At 32.5% G+C, this 21,839-nt stretch overlaps 1 protein-coding gene across 1 annotated transcript; it reads right to left on the reverse strand.

Moving 5' to 3' along the window:
• Nucleotides 1–949: 949 nt before the first annotated feature.
• On the reverse strand, nucleotides 950–9,980 carry LOC107877967 (plasma membrane ATPase 4). Its single transcript, XM_047393647.1, has 12 exons — nucleotides 9,635–9,980; nucleotides 3,671–4,912; nucleotides 3,476–3,580; nucleotides 3,083–3,392; nucleotides 2,753–2,991; nucleotides 2,633–2,665; nucleotides 2,456–2,537; nucleotides 2,212–2,372; nucleotides 1,959–2,132; nucleotides 1,663–1,845; nucleotides 1,408–1,589; nucleotides 950–1,318 (listed from the first exon to the last, which is right to left on the reverse strand). Exons 1-12 carry the CDS (start codon nucleotides 9,683–9,685, stop codon nucleotides 1,222–1,224), a joined length of 2,859 nt encoding a protein of 952 aa, XP_047249603.1. The 5' UTR covers nucleotides 9,686–9,980; the 3' UTR covers nucleotides 950–1,221.
• Nucleotides 9,981–21,839: the final 11,859 nt, after the last annotated feature.

The raw sequence follows: 21,839 nt of genomic DNA on the forward strand, positions 1-21,839 counted from the left end.
TTTTTAAAAAATTTGTCAGTGCAGAATGGATAGTACGGGGTTAGGTGATCAAAAATATTTTATACTTTTTTAAAAAAATTTAGGTAATTAAAAATTTAGGCGATGTTATTTATATAATTCGTAAAAAATTATTATGTTTTAAATTTTTTTTAAAAAACGTAATAATTTATTATGTTTTACAAATAGTATACTGATTTGACAAAAAGTTAACAAAAAATTTTGATGAGATAATACAATGCTTTATTTTTTTTTATTTTCATGTAAAATGTAATAATTTACTACGTTTTACAAACAGTATTTTCATTGTTCACTTTCGTCAGTTGACCGTTAAAAATATATATATATAATAATTATGTTTAATTTATTTTGATAACTTATTAAATAAATGGTCTATTTTAATCACGCAATTCGTTCTTAACTTATTTTAGTTCTCAGTTTCGAATATTAGGATGCACTAATATCTTTTAAATTTTGAGTTGCGTGATTGTCCTTTCTAAGAAATTTCCAAACAGTTCTTTGTCAATCATTTGACATTTTAACAACTGGATCATATTCTCTCCGTTTAAAAAATAATGATCTAATTTAACTTAAATAAAAATAAAAAATTTAAATTTGTAGTATTAAACTAAAGATATATTAAATATATAAAAATATCCATCAATCTTGTTATCTTAAATATGTTATGTAAAAGTTAAAATTAAAAAATTACTAAAAAAGAAAGAGTTATTTTTTTTGAAATAAATTAAAAAAAAAATGATTTTTTTTTAAACGGAGAGAGTAGATTAAAAGAGAGTTGGATGGATCAATTTAACATGAAAAGAAATCCAGTGGTTTAAGTAATACTATTTTCATGGAGGATAACATACACCAGTGAATGTGCAAAATGAGGAGAGAGACGGCCATCGTCAAGTTCAACGTCAAATGAAGGAAAAAATAAAGGAAGATGAGGTGAAATTGAAAGTTGTTACAAGGAGATGTCATTTCACCATTAATAAGTTTAAAAAACATGGACACAATCCCTTTGAATGGGTGGCGCTTCAAAATACATAACGAAGTTAAAGTAAAAATAGATTGGGTGGGGGTGGAGGGAGGGGGGGGGGAGGGGAGAAAGATCTCAGAAGACAAAGTTTTCCCCCTTTATCTTAGACAAATTTTATGTGGTTAAGGCCAAAAGCTTGTCTTTGTTCTCTAATTAACATGGTGTAAATTTGATCAAGTTTCTCAAACTGTATAATGCTGCTGGATCGTTTCGATATCCAGCCCTTTCAGCTTCACCACTGATTCAACATGACCCTTGAGCGTGTGCAGCTCGCGAAGCCTACAATAGACAAAATAGAATATCCATATTACCATTTTTTACAAAAAGTCAAAAGGACGAGTTAGCAGAATGACTAGGAAAGTTAATACCTGGCCATCTCTGCTCTCCTCTTTGCTTGTTCAGCAATTTCAGTCAGTTCCCGGTAACTGTTCTTTTCGTTGAAGAGATTTGAGGCTTCGGGTGGTTGAAGTCCATGTAAAGTTCTCTGAGCAAGTGCCCATTGAGCTTCCCTCTCTTCTTTTCCGTAGTCTTTCTTGGTGGTGAAAGCAGTCTGTTTTTAGGGCAAGTGGTTAGTGTTCAACGAAACAATTGAACTTGAAGTTGATGTAGAGAGTAAAATTTACCTTGTTATCAAGCAAGTTATTCCAAGCCTTTCCACTTAAGATGTAGCGGATGGCAAATTTCATTAAGTCAAGTGGGAAGTAAGTAACAATGCTGTAAAGCCAGATGACACCAGCCCATCCCCACCCACATCCTTTGACTCTTGCAAAACCCCAGTCGGCATATACAGCAATTAAAGTGGCAACCTGCACAATCAATTCATGAAGATTAGTTACATGCGGAAGAACTAGAAAATAGAGATCTATTTTTGGGTTTTAACCAAAAGATGTAATATTAGTTGAATCAGTGCAACACTAACCAGCTGGGCGATCAGGAAAGCAATCATTAACAGAGCTCCTGGGCGTTCAACAAACGACCAGCTGCGTGAACGGGTCACAAAAATCAAAGCCTGGCTGATAATACTCACTTGCAGGTACAGAGCAGACATCATTTCATCATCGCTTTCCCTAATATTCTTCACACCAAATTTGTCCTATAATAGCAACACCAAAAGAAATGGTTATACAAAATATTTGAAGTGAAGAAATCATACTATGCATCAAGAACCATACCGAGAAGAAATCAGTGTCATGCATGGCCCAAAAGAAAACTACGGTCATCAGTGCTTGGTAACCTCCAAGAACAACACCGGTTGAAAAGATTTCATTCAACTTCCAGCTATCAGGCATTGGAGATGGTTTCACTCTATCCTTTGAGATTGTCATGATGGTTCCTGGACAAAAAAAGTGTGTTAGTCATTAACAAACAAGATGCAATGTGACTGCATGATTTTGTGATCCATATACATGACATTACCGTCGTTCAGGATGGCAATGATCAAAACCATAAATGCAGAGAAGTCGTACTTCCATATCAGGGCAATAAGCATGAAACCAAACTGCAGATAGGAAAACACGAGCAGACAAACTCAAAACTTCAAATAATTTAATGAGTTATTTGGCTTTATCACATTTAATTTCAATTGGGACATACCACAATACGGATTGTGATGGAAACCGCATATATCTGCCAAAGAAAAGGTTGAACGAAATTAATGGGGTTTATTATAACGGTCTCAACTGGAATACTATATAATATCTAAGATTGACTAACTGTGTAATTCTTCATCCTCTGGAAAATAGCTCTACTGGTCAAGACAGCACTGATGATAACACTTAGACCTGGTTCAGTGAGAACAATGTCAGAAGCACCTCGTGCGGCATCAGTAGCATCTGCAACAGCAATTCCAATATCTGCCTTCTTCAAAGCAGGAGCATCGTTCACACCATCACCGGTCATTCCCACAATGTGCTTTCTCTCCTGCAACTTCTTCACAATTTCATATTTGTGCTCTGTGAAACAAGAAAAAGAAAAGCATGGTCATCATCTAGATTTAAGGTTTGGTAGTTATAAATACTTCCAACAAGATAAATTGAGACTGACCAGGAAACACCCCAGCAAATCCATCAGCCTTCTCGATCAACTCTTCTACAGGAAGTGAAGCAATGGATGAATCCTTGTCTTGACCAAGCAAAGATGCCGATGGGTACATATTTGTTCCCATTCCAAGCCTACGCCCAGTCTCCTTAGCAATAGCCAATTGATCTCCAGTGATCATCTTAACATTTACACCAAGGTTGAGAGCTCTACGGATGGTCTCAGCGCTATCATGCCTGGGAGGATCAAAGAGGGGCAGCAATCCAACAAATTGCCATGGCCCTCCAGGACTCTCTTTCGATTTCTCTGGCACTTCCTGCAGACAAGTTAAACAACAGTGAGACAGCTGTTCATCTATTCTGGGCCTAAATCTGCAAACTTAAGTTCTATATTACAAACCTGTCTAGCCACAGCCAATGACCTCAACCCACGCTCGGCGTATTTATCAATTATTGCATGAACCTTTCTCTTGACATCTTCCTTGCAGTTACATAGGTCCAAAATCTGATGCAAATTGTAATATCAGTAACAAATGTATTTATTGCTCACACTTAAACAGGAAGCCAATGTAATTAAAACTGAAAACCTACATACTTGCTCAGGAGCCCCCTTGCTGGCACGATGCCAGTTGCCATTGTTCTCAATATATGTTAAAGCAGTTCTCTTGTCCACTGGATTGAAGGGCAAGAAATGCACCTCCCTGATACCAGCTCGTGCCTCTTTTGGATCGGCAAGCATGCTAACCATGCAAGCATCAATTGCATCCTGATTTTCCACTCTAGAGGCCCTTGCAGCAAGGAGGAGCACGTACTCTTTATCGACCCCCTTTGCAAACACCTCGACCAAGGTTCTGTCAACGCTCAACTTGTTAAGAGTCAAGGTACCTGTCTTGTCACTGCACAGCACATCCATTCCAGCCATTTCCTCAATAGCAGTCATTCTCTTGGTGATGGCACCCTGCTGGGAGAGCCTATGGGATCCAATAGCCATAGTGACAGACAACACAGTCGGCATAGCAATGGGAATACCTCCAATAAGGAGCACCAAGAGATTGTCAATTCCATCCCTGTACTTCCTGTGCTGGATTGGGTACATGACAATAATCTCAACCACCATACCAACAGCAATTGAACAGATACAGAAGTTTCCTATGGCAGTTAGCACTTTCTGGAAATGGCCGACATTGTTGGTGCTGTCAACAAGGTGTGCTGCCTTGCCAAAGAAGGTATGAACTCCAGTGGCAATAACTACAGCTTCAAGTTCACCTTGTTTGCAGGTTGATCCAGAGAAAACTTCATCCCCAGGATTCTTTGTCACAGGAAGAGATTCTCCTGTAAGGGCAGATTGATCAATCTTTAAAGGATCACCTTCAAGAAGACGAGCATCAGCAGGAACGATGTCTCCCAGTTTGACACTTATAATATCCCCTGGCACCAGAATAGCGGCTTCCTGTTCACTCCAGCGACCATCTCTAAGTACCTTGGTTTTGGGAGCAAGTCCAGCCATAAGAGCTGCAGCAGCATTTCCAGCATTGTTTTCTTCAATAAAACTGATAGTTGAATTGATCACCAGCAAGCAAACAATACCAACAAAGTCTTGCCAATCTGGGGGCTTTCCATCTCCATTAGCTAGTGCAATTGCCATGATAGCCGCAGCTTCCATAACCCATGACAGAGGATTCCACATAAAGCCCAGGAACTTTAGTATTTTGCTTTCCTTTTTCTCTTCCAACTTGTTCGGTCCAAAGATTTGAAGCCTGTTCGCTCCTTCGTCCGAACTCAGACCCTCCCGCGTACATTTCAGTTGTTCGAATACTTCTTCAATGGGGATTTTCTCCTACAATTTAAACAGCAAAAATAGCTAAATTAGCCTACTCATTCATCTTCAAATTGTTTTACACCACAATTACTGAAAACCTAGTCCATATTTTCAGTTCAATCCATAAAATGAAAAAGGGACAATATGTGATAACTATTTCACTGTGGGTACCAAATTTATCTACACAACTTCTGCTGTAGCTTAGTTTTGAAAGTTAGGCTGAATTAAGCAGAGTGATCTAGAAACGCATCCAAGAAAATTATTGAAACTCATGCACTTTAAGTGATCATGTCCTAAACTATGCTCATTTTATGATATGATATTACCTAATTTTAATGTAGTATTTAAGAGCATAGAAGGCATATAGAGAAAAAACTGACAATCACATAGGAGCTCAATATATTTTGTGTTTTCTCATTCCATCCAGATTTTCGTATTTGATGTTCTAAAAAGGAGAGATTGCATAGAAGGTTAGAAGGTAGTTGAGCGTTGTTTCGCTCTCCTCTGCGATGGGTTTGGTGAGTAGTTAGCTTTAACATTATTCTCCTAATTTCTTATCCTTTGATTTCTATGCTATCTGCTTTGGTTGTTACGTACTTTGCTTAGAATGCTACGTTACCCTCTTTCTAATATTTGCTATTCCTATTTACTTATGTATCTTCTGCTTTAAACTGCTTTTTTTTACATGTTATTTGGTTTGAAGTTCTTTGAAAAAAAAAAAAAAAAAAAACATCTCTATCTCCACAAGAATAAAATTTACAATACACTGAACCCTCCCAACAGGTAGACCCACCCGTGGGGTATGTTGTTTTATGTTCCAAAACGAAAAGAATAAGTCGAAGGTTCTATATCTTCATAATACAGGAAAAAGTGTAAATGAAAAAAAAGTCACAGTTCTAATAAGTTCCGTAAAGGCTAACATAAAAGCAACACCATAATCATCATAAATCCCAATAACACAATGTCATTAGTTAAGTGGGTACGATTATATTATTGTGTAGATTCAATTGTTCATATTTATTTTACTCCCTCCGTGTAGTAATTCATTATTAATTTGACACACATATTAAAAAATAATAAATAAGAATTTTTGGATTGATCATTTGTGAATCCGTATTTAATTATCAAAAAGAGATGATTCTAGTAATTCATTATTGATTTGACACACATATTAAAAAATAATAAATAGAAATTTTTGGATTTGATCTTGGAGGATTGTGAATCTTTTTTATGTATTTGATTATCCGGAAGAGATTGTGAATCTTTTTGATGTATTTGATTATCAAGAAGATATGATTTTAGTCCTTTGTGATATTTCATGAGTTTATGAAATTATCTAGAAATATTTGATTTCTTTATAAATATCTCGTAAATTTGTGGATCTTAGAACCTCTTAAAAGATATATTTGACCTCTTTATATAGGCATAATTTAGAATTTAGATAAAGTAACACCAAATTAAATTTAAGATAAAGTAATCTAAAAACTCTAACAAAAATTAAAAAAAAAAATTAAAGTCCACGAAATTTTAATATCTATAGTAACATTATTCGTTAATTTAAGACTGTATGAGTATTGTCGGAAAGGCGAGTATTTTAAAAATTTGATAACTATCCTTTTCCCTACCTGTAATTCACATGAATAAACAAAAAAGTCATATGGATGTGTGAGTCATTTAAGTTGACTTTTCACTTTAGTGGGTCCCATTAGTAATTGGGCCCTGAGAATGGAGTTTCCAACCCTCAGACAATGGCCTTGAATTGACCACCAATCACAAAAGCACAAAAAAATGAGTGATAAGGGGGTTGAACTCGCCATTCACATGGAGCATCTTGTCGTTCATGCCACGCGCTCAAATGTGGGGCCCACAATCGTTGTCTTCGCCTGCTCTAATGAGGGCATCTTTGAAATTTCAGAGAAATGTGAAGGTAATTTGTATTTTACTTAAATGAGAATAACAAATTGCGGAATTCGAGAAATGTGTCAGTAGTCAATAGTCAGAGGCACTATTTAAAGAAAAAGATAGGCAGAAAAAAACGGAAAAAGAGATCAGAATAAGTCGGAGCCGTTAATGAGGTTGAAATTCCCAAATCACTACCATCTATACATAACAAGTGCAGGGTACCACGGAAAAAGTACAATAAAAAAAATTCCCTCGGATATAATCGCACACAAACTTTTAGGATTTAACCTATATCAACTCCATCTAGTAGAAAATAATACTAGCAAGTATTTCATCTTTCTCTCAGTTTTTATTGGTGAAAATAAAATACTTCAGTTTTTATCCATGGCTAAACCACACCCTTCTTGATAAAAAGGCAATATTCCTTTTTCATACGCGTAATATTTTTTCAATTATTCTTAAAGTGAAAAAAACTAATACTAAGTCATTTTATGCTTTCAATTGAACTGATCTTACATATTTAAAAAAATTATTGAAAAAGACATCAGAGTTATTGAGTCAAGAATTGAGCATTTTCAAAACCTATAATTGTTACAAGTTGGAAAATCATTTTCATCAAGTAACTTCAAATAATTTAAGGTTGATGAATTGAGAAAAGGGTATTAAAATTCAGCTTCTCCCTCTACTTGCGTAAGTATTCCACTAACAGAAATGATAATGATTGGTCAGCACAGTGTGAGGAAAAATGGATGGTAGAATCAGATGCTCGAATTCATTGAACTCTTTGGGCATAAAAAAAGAAAAGATTCTGATTTCTCTGTTTGGATATAAGGGTAATTTTATATTTATTACTTCTTGTTTATATTTCCGTCTTTATCGGGCTAAACAGTTCATCCTAACCAACAAACACGTGAAAAGAAAATTGAAGGAATAAGAGACTTTTTGTGAACATAATTAATAAACAAGAAAAGGCAAAACTTTAACAATCTTCTCGCATAGCCCAGTATATCTTTTTGCCTTTTTTGCCTTTTAAGTTAATATATGTATGACTCAATATAAAATAAATATTTTATACTCCGTCATCTAAAATTGAATACCTTAAATTCAATTATCCATATATATTGATGAAACAAATTTGATCTGATAAACAGAAAAGCATAAAAACAAGAGCAAAAACTTTCAGGCCAAAAAGTGGTTCTAGTGACTTATACACACTCCCTCCGTCCCATTTTACCCGTCTCAAATTGGCTAAATTAATGTTCCATTTTACTCGTCTCAAATTGGCTAAGTTGATGTTTCATTTTACTTATCAAGCTTAGACAAACTTTTACCCTTTGCATTAATTATTTTTTCTTTAAATTAAAATGTAAAGATCATTTAATGGAGGTACTTTGTTAAATTAGCCATGTTATTTATTATTTTTCTTAATTGTTTGTTGTATCATCCCAATTTGGGAAAATTAAAATGGGACGGAGGGAGTATACCATAATAAATATTCGATAATTAACATTATTTGATTTGGACACTGTCATTTTTTCAATCAAAAAATAAGAAACATTGGTAAATAGTACATGCACATGCAAACATACGCACTCATATATGATGTAATATACAGATCCATACACACGGTTAGCAGTTGGGAGGTGCAAGGATTAAAATGACACTATACAAAATTAAAATTTGTATGTTTATTTATATATAATACATATTGAATTGCCTTGCCTTTTTTGAATTTTCAATTATCTTTGATAAAATTTGTCTCGCGACTGAGACACGGGTGAAAGTGTGTCGAGAATATTTTATATACATAAGATCAATGGACGACAAAATTAAATAGGTTCCAAACGTTAAGAAAATAATACTCTGTCCGTCCCAAAATTACTCGTTATTAAGATGCATATTGATTAAGAAAAATAATTAATAACATGACTAGTTTATCATAGTAAACCCTATTAAATGATGTTTACATTTTAATTCGAAGAAAAAGTAATTAATACAAAGAGTAAAACATAGAAAAAAATTATCTCTTCTTGATTAATGAAAAAGAATAACTAAAATAGAAAATCTTAGAAAATTTGGTACATAGGGAGTAATAACAAAGTTTAGAAGAGTTTTAGCAACCCACAATATAATAAAGGTTACTTCTGTAAAAATCTATCAGCCTCCACTTATTTGCTTAAAAGGAAAAAATGTAAAACAAACATGGTATACTGGAAAGCAAAGTATCTCGTTTCTCGTCACATTCGTTATGAAAATAATAATAACAAAGTGAAAAAGTTTTAGCAACCCACTATATAATAAAGGTTACTTCTGTAAAAAAACTTATTTGCTTAAAAAGAAAAATGTAAAACAAACATGATATACTGGAAAGAAAAGTATCTCATTTCTCATCACATCCGATTTGTATTTATTTAAGTTAAAAGGTAAAATAATTACAAATAAATTAGAAAAAGCGCAAAGGGAAAGAAAATCAAAATTCGAGATTTCCTCAATTTCGTTTCCTTTCACATGGAGAATTGAGATCTCTAGTAATATACTTCTTCCGTCTCAATTTATTCAAAAATCAACAAAAATTTTATTTGATCGAAATTTTCTTATATTTTGTTTCAACATTACAAGGTGTTAATTAATACAGTAGGATTTATGGTATTTTTCTCTTCGTTTTCAAAATATCTTAAAGTTTCTATATTCAAATTCCAAGTCAAAGTTTAAGAGTTTAATCTCAAAAATTCAACTGTCAAATATTTGTAACAAAAGAAAGTATGTGACAAAATTGAAGTTAAAAAAAAAAAAAAAAGAGAGAGAGAAGAGGAAATGAAGAAAAAAAAGCAGTCTCACCAGATCAACAGTCTCATTTTTTATCTCTTCGAGGCTGATAGATTTTGCCATCGCTGCTCCACGGAAAAATCAAACCAAAACAAACAGCAACAGGAAAAGAAAAGATTGATTCAGTGAGTATGAAGGATGAGATTCATTGAACAGTAGAATTCTCGAGAAAGAGAGATCCGAAAATGAGATTTGGGGGTTAGGACGGGGCAACGGCGGAAGGGATGAACAGAGGTTTTGATTTGCCTCTGCGAGATTCTCTTGCGGAGAGCAAAGAAATGTGAGGTATATGGCGCTGTGGCTTGCCCTCCTTTTTATACTAGTCACTCCACCAGTGTAAACACTAAACAAACCCCCCCACCCTGCCAGCTCTATGCCTATTGCCCATATACCCCACAATTTCACAGCTTTCTCTGACTTTTTATTTTTTATTTATTGTTTAATAGCCATTATTATTCACTATTCCTATAAATATTTAACACTCCTTCCTTTCGTTTCACAATAAATGAATTGTTAAAGTAATTTTAATATTTTAAAATAAATGAATGACTCATAATTTAAGATAAATATTAAAGAAAAATTTCAGATTTATTATTAACTGTGCATTGAAAGTGATGTATCATGTGTCTTTAATTTTTAAAAAGGATAAAAATAAAAAAACATAATAAATTTATGTCTTTTTTTTTCTTAATATATGTACCAAAATTTAATAATTAAGTTATTGTGGAATGGAGGAAGTAATATGAAGGAAGACCGAAAAAAAAAAAAAAGGAGTTATCGTTGAATTAAATGGTGTTTCTATTAAAGTATTGTCCTAGTCTGGAATTAAATTAGGGTTTCTTTTAAAATTATTGGGCTGGCTCTGTCATACTCTTTTTGTGAAAAAAATTAAATTTATCTATAATCCACATCTATATTTATAATGTATTAAAAGTGTGAAAAACTTTAAAAAGGTGATTTAAATTTTTTATTGTTTTTAAAATAAAATTGTCATTTATTATTTTTTAATTATATTTAAAAAATTAAAAATTCTCATTATATTTTATAAACTAGACATATAATAGGAGTCCTAACAAACATTATCTTATGTTTGACAAAACAAAAATACATAAGTAAAATTTTTTATTATTTTTAACAATGTGAAAATATACTGAATTGGTGTTATTGTTGTTGTTTGACAATGTACAAAATATGCATATAGTAGGAGTCCATAGATATGGTCTTCTTTGGCAAAAAAAAATAGTAGTAATAGCTTTAACAAAAAGAGAAAACTCCTTTTTTGTGGAAAATAAAAAACTCTCATTTATGTTTCCGGCAAAATGTTTTTAATTTACAGAATAAAAATGGAAGTGAGTCTTTTTTTAATATTATAGGAGTCTTCTTTTTCTTTTTCACAATCGATAGTAACCTAATATAAATTACATAGGAGTCAAAAATCATTTTTTTTTTAATTTATGAATACTCCTTCTATAAATGAATAAAAGGTACCTAAAAATAGTTATTTTTTTCTCTTAATATTTTTATTTCTTTGTTCAATTTTTGTGCAATTTACTTTATCTCTATGTTGTCAATTGTTTTTGGATTATAATAAATCATTATCAATTTCTTACAAATTCGATTTCAAATTGTTGTTTAGCTTAGATTATTTAATAATGAAAATTAGTTGACACCATTTGAGAGGTTGTCATCTATTATATTGTATTGTGTTCTTAGTTAAAATATAATATTTTTATTGTCTCAATGTGTTATTTTTCTCTATTTGTTTTGTTAAAGTGATTTTTTTTTATCGATACATTTTGAAAGGGAAAGAATTGAAATTCTATACGAAGAAACTTCAAAAGACACTACTAAAAAAAAATGAAAAATCGACCATACATGATCGATTTTTGGTAATATTTTATTAATTTTTTTTAAAAAGCGACCACAAGTGGTTGCTTTTTTATTTTAAAAATTAAAATAATTATTTCATTAATTTTATATTAATTATTATTTATTTTACAAATAAAAATAAAAAAATAGCAAAACCGACCACTAGTGGTTGGTTTTTAAAGAAAAATAATTGAAAAATATTTTTAAAAACCGACCACTTGTGGTCGGTTTTAAAAATTCTTTTTAAATTTATTTTTAAAAACACCAACCCAAAGTGGTTGGTTTTTATTATTTTTAAAAAATATATATTTTAAAAAACCGACCACTTGTGGTCAGTTTTTGAATTAAAAAAAATAAAAATAAAAAATTTTTTAGTAACCAATAATTATATATAATTAATCAAATATATATATATATTATTTTCATTAAAAATAATATTATATATATAATGTAATTTATATATAATTTTTTAAAATTACACTGATCACACGTAGTCGATAACCAGTATAATAATACTAAAAATCAATCATTCTTAAATTTTGTGAAAAAAATTACTTGAAAAATATATCAAATAAAATAAATAAATTACGTTAAACATAATATTTATCTTTTACTTATGTTGCAATATATGAAATAAATATTTTCCTTGTATATACGTTAAATGACGTTAAACATGCATAATCTTTGTATAATGAACATGTTTATGTATAATCGATAATTCATCAGAATATAATGAATCTGTTCTATTATAAGGCAATACACTTGTGGATGTGAAATATATAGTACGTATTCAAGAGTTCATATATATATATATATAGTGATCGATTAATGAACGATTTAGTCAAAACCTAGTATATTAAGCTAATCAAATAGAATTAATCGATCACTCATCTGAGTATGTATATGAGACACGTCGCATTATATTATTGGATAATATACTTGTGTATGTATGTGATATATATAGTACATATTTAGAACTTGATATAGTCGATAGTGTGTATATGTATGTGTATGTATAGGTATATATATATATATATATATATATATATATATATATATATATTTATATATATAGTATATACATATTAATTATATAGTGAAGGTATATTAATGACATAAGATAAAGCTAACCGATAATTCATCTGATCAGTATATGTTATTATGGGGTATATGTAGTATATTAAAATCGTGTATGTGATGTTTATGGTACTTATTTGAAAGTTGATAGACAATTGAATATATGTATATCTCATGTAGTGACGTATGCAGTAATCAAAAGTTCGATAACTGAATCTATATATCAAAATAGTTTGAATAATACATTGATATCATACTATTGAGGAAATAGATATACTATTTAGTGTGAATATGTAGATACATGTATATTGTTGAAGTTGTAATAACGTAAAGCAAGTAATCATTAATTTATTTGATTAACATATTGTATTACAACGTATATATATATATCAATGAATTTTGTAATTTATGATAAATTTTATGATAATTAAATGCTAACTAACCAAAAATTTATCGTAAATTGCAAAATTAAATGCTAACTAACCAAAAATTTATATCGTATATATATATAATATCGTAATTAAATGCTAACTAACCAAAAACTTATCGTAAATTATAAAATTCATTGATATTATTGTACGATTGAGGAAATATACTACTCATGTTATTGTTATAAATATTATAGAATTTATTAAAAAAATAATTTATTTAAAATTAATTTTAATTTATTAATTTATTAATTGTACTAATAATTTTTTTAATTATTTTGTTAAAAATCGACCACAAGTGTCGATTTTTAACAAAATAATAAAAAAAATATTTTAATTATATAGCTCCTACCCGACCCCACCCCCACAACCCGACCCGACCCGACCTAAATTAGCCTAATTAGTCGACTTCCCTAAACACACACAAAAAAAAATCATGAACACACAAAAATACCCTAAACGCACCCAAAATCTTCCTTTCAATCGCAAGCTCAGTCAAGCTCTGCTCCGGCAAGCTCAGCTTAGGCAAGCTCACCTTAACACATATTGTAATTTGTGAAATTTGTGCTTTTTGAGATTGAATTATAGGTGTACTAGTTTATATAATTGTGAAATTTATAATGGTGAAGATTAGGTTAGTTTGAACTAGTTTTTTTAAGCTCCTTTGTAGCTCGAATTTTATTTAGTTATTTGCGAAATTTGAGTTATACACATAATTGTTTGAACTAGTTTTGCTTATTTAGCTTCTTCTTTTAGATATGACTTTTGCTTGATTGAAGTTATTGATTGTATAAATCCTCAAAGTTGGAATCTTTGATTGACGTTTTGTAAGATTCTTAAATGGATTTTATGGTTTAGCTTGTTATTTTTTATGAGGGTTTAGCTTGTTGTCTTTAAGTGAATGAATTTACTTTTATGGTGTAGCATTTAGCTTGTTGTTTTTTAGATGGGTTTTGCTAAATCACTCAAAGTTGAAATATTTTGTCTTGATTTTTTTAGGTTCTTGATTCGGTGATCGATTATTTCTTTCACTTTAATTTAGGTCAAGCAAAGGTAAGTTAATTTCTCTCGATTCACTATTGTTGTTATCTTCTTGTTATTGTTCATATTGAAGTCTAGTGAAGCCGCGTGTGGCCTTGTTTGATTCACTAGCATTATTGTTATCTTCTTGTTATTGTTCATATTGAAGTCTAGTGAAGCCGAGTGTGGCCTTGTTTGATTCACTAACATTATTATTATCTTCTTGTTATTGTTCATATTGAAGTCTAGTGAAGTCGTGTATGACCTTGTTCGATTCACTAGCATTGTTGTTGACATCTTGTAGGTCTTGTTGTTGCTTGTTTCTTGAATGTGGTTTTGTTTTGATACTTAGTTGATTGAAAATGGTTAAGTGTGAGGACTTTAAAAGAGATTTTTTTATTTTGAATGTGGTTTGGTAGGTGACTTAGTTAGTTCAAAATGGTTAAGTGTATGGACTTTAAAGGAGATTTTTTTATTTTGAATGTGGTTTGGTAGGTGACTTAGTTGCTTGAAAATGGTTAATTCTAGGGACTTTAAAGGGGATTTTGTGTTTTGAATGTGGTTTTATTTTGATACTTAGTTGGTTGAAAATGGTTAAGTGTAGGAACTTTAAAGGGTTTATTTATTTTGAATATGGTTTGGTAGGTGACTTAGTTGGTTCAAAACGGTTAAGTGTAGGGGCTGTAAAGGGAATTTTTTTGTTTTGAATGCGGTTTGGTAGGTGACTTAGTTGGTTTAAAATGATTAAGTGTAGGGACTTTAAAGCGGATTTTTTTGTTTTGAATGTGGTTTGTTTGGTGACTTAGTCACTTGAATATTGTTAAATGTAGGAACTTTAAAGGGGATTTTTTTGTTTTGAATGTGGTTTGGTTAGTGACTTAGTTACTTGAAAATGGTTAAGTGTAGGGACTTTAAAGGGGATTTTTTTGTTTTGAATGCGGTTTGGTTGGTGACTTAGTTGGTTCAAAATGGTTAAGTGTAGGGACTTTAAAGGAGATTTTTTTTGTTTTGAATGCGGTTTGGTAGGTGACTTAGTTGGTTCAAAATGGTTAAGTGTAGGGACTTTAAAGGGGATTTTTTTTGTTTTGAATGCGGTTTGGTAGGTGACTTAGTTGGTTCAAAACGGTTAAGTGTAGGGACTTTAAAGGAAATTTTTTTATTTTGAATGTGGTTTGGTAGGTGACTTAGTCACTTGAAAATGGTTAAGTCTAGAAACTTTGAAGGGGATTTTGTGTTTTGAATGTGGTTTTGTTTTGATACTTAGTTGGTTGAAAATGGTTAAGTGTAGGGACTTTAAAGGGGATTTATTTGTTTTGAATGTGGTTTGGTAGGTGACTTAGTTGGTTCAAAACGGTTAAGTGTAGGGACTTTAAAGGAAATTTTTTTATTTTGAATGTGGTTTGGTAGGTGACTTATTTGCTTGAATATGGTTAAGTGTAGGAACTTTAAAAGGATTTTTTTTGTTTTGAATGTGGTTATGGTAGATGACTTAGTTGCTTGAGAATGGTTAAGTGTAGGGACTTTAAAAAGGATTTTTTGTTTTGAATGTGGTTTGTTTGGTGACTTAGTCACTTGAATATGGTTAAGTCTAGGAACTTTAAAGAGGATTTTTTTTTTAATTTTGAATGTAGTTTGGTTGGTGACTTAGTCACTTGAAAACTTTTAAGTGTAGGGACTTTAAAGGAGATTTTTTTATTTTGAATGTGGTTTGGTAGGTGACTTAGTTGCTTGAAAATGATTAAGTGTAGGAACTTTAAAGGGGATTTTTTTGTTTTGAATGTGGTTTGGTTGGTGACTTAGTCACTTAAAAATGGTTAAGTGTGGGGACTTTAAAGGTATTTTTTTTAATGTGGTTATGGTTGGTGACAATTAATTTTTTGTGACTTGATCTAATTAGTTGAATCTGATTGATTGCGTAGATGGAACCTGATTATAGCATGATATATCACTGGAACAATGATAATAGAATGGGTATTAGGGAGGAATTTGTTGAAGGTGTCAAAAAATTTGTTTAACATGCTAAGACACTTGATGTTTGGACACATTTTTGGGCTATTCGTTGTCCTTGTGTTAGATGTGATGGTATAAATCTTGTAAGTGAAGAAGATGTAAAGAAACATCTTTATAGAAAGGGGTTTCACGAGGACTTTTTAAGATTGCATGGTATTCATGGTGATGTTGCGCAAGATAACTTTGTTGTTGGAGAAAGTAGTAGGTCTACAGGGCATAATGAATATCAAAATACTAGGATGACAGAAATAGTGCACGATGCTTTTGGGATGCAACACGGGGGCGACTTTAGGAAAAATTTTGAAGAAGTTCCTAATAGCGAAGCGGGCAATTTCTACAAAAAATTACATGCTGCTAGTCATCCTTTCTTTGACGGGTGTTCGCACTCTCATTTGTCTGTTGCTGTTAGATTATTAAATTAAATCTGACTGGACATTGCTGAAGACGGAATGAAATCAATGATAGACCTTATTAAAGAATTAGTTAACCCCGGCTTGGAGGTTCCTGATTTTTTCTACAAGGCAAAAAGATTGGTGTCAAAGTTAAGTCTCTCCTTGGTTAGAATTAATTGTTGTGAAAATGGCTGCATGTTATACTTTAAGGAAGATACTAACCTAGAGTCCTGTAAGTTTTGTAAGCACCCTCGATATAAGCGTGGTTCTAGTGGAAATCAAATTGCTATTAAGACGATGCATTATTTACCTTTGATACCAAGGTTAAAGAGGTTGTATGCTTCAAATAACTCAGCTCCTCATATGAGATGGCACAATGAAAATAGAAGGCCCACTGGTGTTATGTGTCATCCATCTGATGGAGAGGCTTGAAAGCATTTTGATGCAACTTATCTAGATTTTGCAGCTGAGCCACGAAATATTCATTCGAGATTATGTGCGGATGGCTTCTCTCCTTTTTCAGTTGGTCCTGTGTCATATTCATGTTGGCTTGTATTTATCACCCCTTATAATCTTCCTCCTGAAATGCTAATGAATAGTCCCTATATATTTCTGAATTGTGTTGTTCCTGGCCCGCGTAATCTAAAAAATGGAATAGATGTCTACTTACAACCTTTGATTGATGAACTTCAAATTTTATGGCATGAGGGGGTTGAAACTTGAGAAATCTCACTTAAACAGAATTTCAATCTGCGTGCATATCTAATGTGGACTATTAATAAATTTCTGCTTATGGAATATTGTCTGGGTGGATGACAGTTGGAAAGCTGGCTTGTTCATACTACATGGAAAAACAAAATCTTTCACATTGAGACATGGCAGGAAAAATTCATGGTTTGATTATCATCGTTGTTTCTTGCCACCTGATCATAAATTTAGGAGACTCAAGAATGCATTTAGAAAGAATAGAAGGGAACATGATGGTCCACCTCTAAGGCTGTCTGGTCATGACGTCTGGAAAATAGTTCAGGATTTGCCTAAAGCCAGTGAGGAACAATTGTACAGGCTTGATGGATATGACATTTCGTATAACTGAACTAAGCAAAGTATATTCTGGGAGTTAGAATATTGGCCAGATAATTTATTTAGAAATAATGTTGATGTCATTCATACTGAGAAGAACTATTTTGACAACTTGATCAACACAGTTATGGATGTCACCGATAAAATAAAGGATAATCCTAAGGCCAGACTTGACTTACCAGAATATTACAACCGCAGAGAATTACACTTACAGCAGGGGCCCAACGGCAATGTTCTTAAGCCCAAGGCTAGTTTTACATTCAAGTTGGACCAAAAACGTCAAATATATGAGTGGGTTCAAAGTTTGAAGATGCCCGATGGATATGCCTCAAATTTGGGAAAGAGGGTTGATATGGCACAAGGAATCTTGCATGAAATGAAAAGCCATGATTGTCATATTTTCATGGAACAATTACTTCCAATTACTTTTATTGGTTACCTGAAAACATAATGAAACCAATAGCAGAGATCAGTTTGTTCTTCAAAGACTTATGTGCCACCACATTAAAAGAAGAAAATCTGGCGCGAATATAAAGTAATATTGTTGTTATCACTAACAAACTGGAGAAGATTTTTCCGCCAGCGTTCTGCGGTGTGATGGAACATCTTCCCATTTACCTTGCACATGAAGCTAGGCTAGGTGATCCAGTTTAAACTAGGTGGATGTATCCATTCGAATGGTAAGCATTTGCAACATATTTAAATTCATACATGTCTTTTTTAAATATAGTAAACATCTAACCTTAAGATTGTACAGGTCAATTGGAAAATTGAAAAGGGGTCCCAAAAACAAATATAGGGTGGAAGGATCTATAGTTGAGGCATATCTTGCAAGAGAAACTTCTCAATTTTGTTCATACTACTTTCATGATGAAGCTGCTTGTTCAAGAAACCGACCGAATCGTCATCAGGATGATGTGAATGAGCCTTATTTGAAACTGATATCAATTTTCAATCAATCTAGTTGTAAGGCTAAAAATACCATACCTCGTCGGCTCACTCCCACGGAGTGCAATCAGCAACTTTGTATGTCTTACTGAATTGCCCAAAAATTGAGCCCTTTTTGAAGTAAGGAGATTAAAATTTTAACATATCTTATTTGTTTACTCATTCCTGTAAAGAAACTAATTGTGTTTTGCATGTTGGATGTTCAGTTCATTTAAGACTCAATTCCACGAAAATCAAGTGTATGCATCATTTGCAACATGGTTTAAAAATGGGGTTCGTAAGTGTATTAATATTTCTATAAAGTTTAAATATCTACATATTCCTCAACTAAAATATATATATGTATAGTATTTTTAGGTACACCATTCACCAAATGCAGCCGCATACGATCAGCTCTTGAGAGTTATTTCTTTGGGTCCAGTTGAAACTAATGTAGTGTCCCAATACAAAGTAAATGGGTTTAAATTTTCCACCAAACAACACTCCAGAGCAATGAAAACAAACAATAGTGGTGTTTGGGTTAAGGGTGATGATGATGTTGATTACTTTGGCATCATACACGAGATCTTAGAACTGGAGTATACTGGTTTTCTAATAAAAAAAATTATCCTCTTTCGATGTAAGTGGTTTGATCCAAGCACAAGAGGCACAAGAGTACATAAGGAGCATATCATCATTGAAGTGAAGCACAATAGGTCGTATTCTATTTACGATCCATTTGTTCTAGCGTAAAATGCTAAACAAGTGTATTATGCTCCTTATCCGTTGTGCAATGACAAGTCTGATTGGTGGGCTATAATCAAAACAAAGCATATAGGTCGAGTGGAAGTTGAGAATGTGTTAGAGACTTTGTATTAAAATTAAATGCAGATTGATCACCAGCCAGTGGACGTTGAATCACCCGAAAAATATATTTGAAGAAGTTAATATTGCGGAAGAAGAGGCTGAGTGGGTAGGAGATGAGAAAACCTCCGAAGAGAGTGAATGGTTTAGTGGAGAGTCTTTAGAAGAGGAGGATTAGTTGTGTAGGTTGTATTTATTATGCATTGATATCTTTATGCTTTGTACTATATATTTACCTTTATATTTCTTGTTTAAGATTGATATGTAATATACTGTTTAAGATTGTTGTTTTCACTTTTCCATGATTTATATAGTAATAAAAATATTCTTGTCTATATCTCGTGTTGTTGGATCGATTTGAAATGTGAATTAGTAACTTGAAATTAGTTACTTGGAATGTTTTCTTATATATTCATTTGTAGGAACTAACTACTTGTTAACTTAACATAATTTAGATGTCAGGCAGAGGTGACAAGGGTAAGAGAAAAGTTGATACTACGAAATCAAATAAGAAAAGACAACCTCTGCCTTATAGACGACCGACAGGTAGTTATATATCTGAGGATCGATTTGCTGACGCGATAGCACGACCCTCATATTCTAGGTCGTTCGAGGATTTGATACCTACTCCTACGCATGTGGGTCTACTTCATGGGTCTACACTGACTCATTCTGCTCCTATGACCATGCCACTGCCAACACGATACTATCGGACGACCGTTGGTCATCCAGACATCTATCATCATCGATACCCTACTGTAGTAGTCATGCAGCTTCACATAGTGATTCTGCTGGATCTATTGGGTTTTCGAATCTTCAGCTTGGAGACACTCCATCTAGTGCTTCAGATCCGCCCACGCCAGTGCATCCACCATCACTTACTTGGCAACCAGGAGACAGAGATGATTCTGGGAGGATTTATCTTGTTCCATTTGCGAGAGGGTAAGAATTCTAAATATAATAACGTTATTCATTTTTTCATTACTATATTATTATGCTCTATGAAATTACAGTTTGATCTTGTGTTATAGGTTTAGGCCGGATGCTGGAGTTGGAAAAAAAATGTGAATATGCATTTCTCGGTACTTCAACGGCTACTGGACTAGCTGGCAAAAAGTTCAAGAAATTGACAGGGAAAGAATGTTTGAAGAATTTAAGGTAAGGATTTAAGTTATCGACTACTTATTAACACTTTGTTAGAACAAAAGATTGACTATTATATTTTTGTTGTAGAAATTTTAACTGGTGGGATAATGTAAATACATTTCTTATAAAGAGAAACTTTTTTCATAAGATGTAGAGCCAGATTTAACGGTCTCTTAGATTATGTCCGAACCAAATTGGTAAAACCTAAGTGGATTCCTGAAGCCGCATGACAACTGTATCTTTACCATTAGAGTAGCCAAGAATACCAATTGTTGAGGGAAAAAGGAAAGAAAGCCCGAGCATCATCCAAGGGTAGCTCCCTGCATACTGCGGGTGTCAGAAGTACTTTGTTGTGCTAGAAAAAATGGTATGTAACTTTTACAGTTTTAATTATTTGAACATTGATAATTTTTTCATATGCAGAAAAAAGAAAAGGGTAGGGAAATACCAACTGATGAGCTATTCGAGGAGACTCATCTGAGAAAGAAAAAAAACCCGACTGATGAAGATATCTGGGTTGAAACTCATGCAAAAGCTTTCTAAGTAAGAAATAAATTTTGAATTTATGAATCTTTTTCTCAAAGTTGATATTATTCAATTATAACCATTTCAATATTTTTTACTTTTAGTATTAACTTTACTTTGAATATAGGACAAATATACGCGTCTTGTTGGTGAGTATCGTGTAGTTAGCCTCCTGAAAGTCAGGGTGACCCAATACCCCAACATGTAGAGGAAAAGTTATGGTCAAAAGTTGTGGTTCCTACAAATAGAGGTCATTTCTACGGATACCATAAAAAAAATTTGGCGATAATATTAGGTGTTCGTCCGGCGCTGCATACTCTAGCTCTTCAGTTGATAGAGAAACCATTGAAAGACTAGAAAATATGGTTTCTAAACTCACTGAAGAGCTTGCTTCACAGAGAGATAGGTTTGCTAAGCAGAGAGAGAGGCAGAAGAAGACGAAGGAGGTAACAACATCACAAATCAGGATGATGCAACACCAGTTCAGCTCTTTCATTCAGACTGCGGGGGTTATTCCTCCATGTTCTGGTGATGTAGTTCGGGCTACAAGAGGTCTAGGCCCCCTGGATGATTTCAGCACGAATGAGGATATGAAAGACGAGGACAAATTCGATGATGATGACTTTTAGTTTTTTAATTTTTGTATGTGTTGTACTTTGAATTTAGACATTTTGTTGTTTGAAACAATTGTTGTAGTTTTTTTATACTCACTTTTGTTGAACATTTTGTATATGTTGTACACTTTTGAAAGTATTTATATTTGGCTTTTTGTTGTTGTTGCTGTTGTATTTAAATTTGGTTACTGTTGTATTGCATTGTTGTTGTAGCATGTTGTATTTGGGTTTTGATTTTTATTTTTTTAAAAAATTTCCAGAA

This window comes from Capsicum annuum, chromosome 7 (genome assembly GCF_002878395.1).
Source record: "Capsicum annuum cultivar UCD-10X-F1 chromosome 7, UCD10Xv1.1, whole genome shotgun sequence".
NCBI lineage: Eukaryota > Viridiplantae > Streptophyta > Magnoliopsida > Solanales > Solanaceae > Capsicum > Capsicum annuum.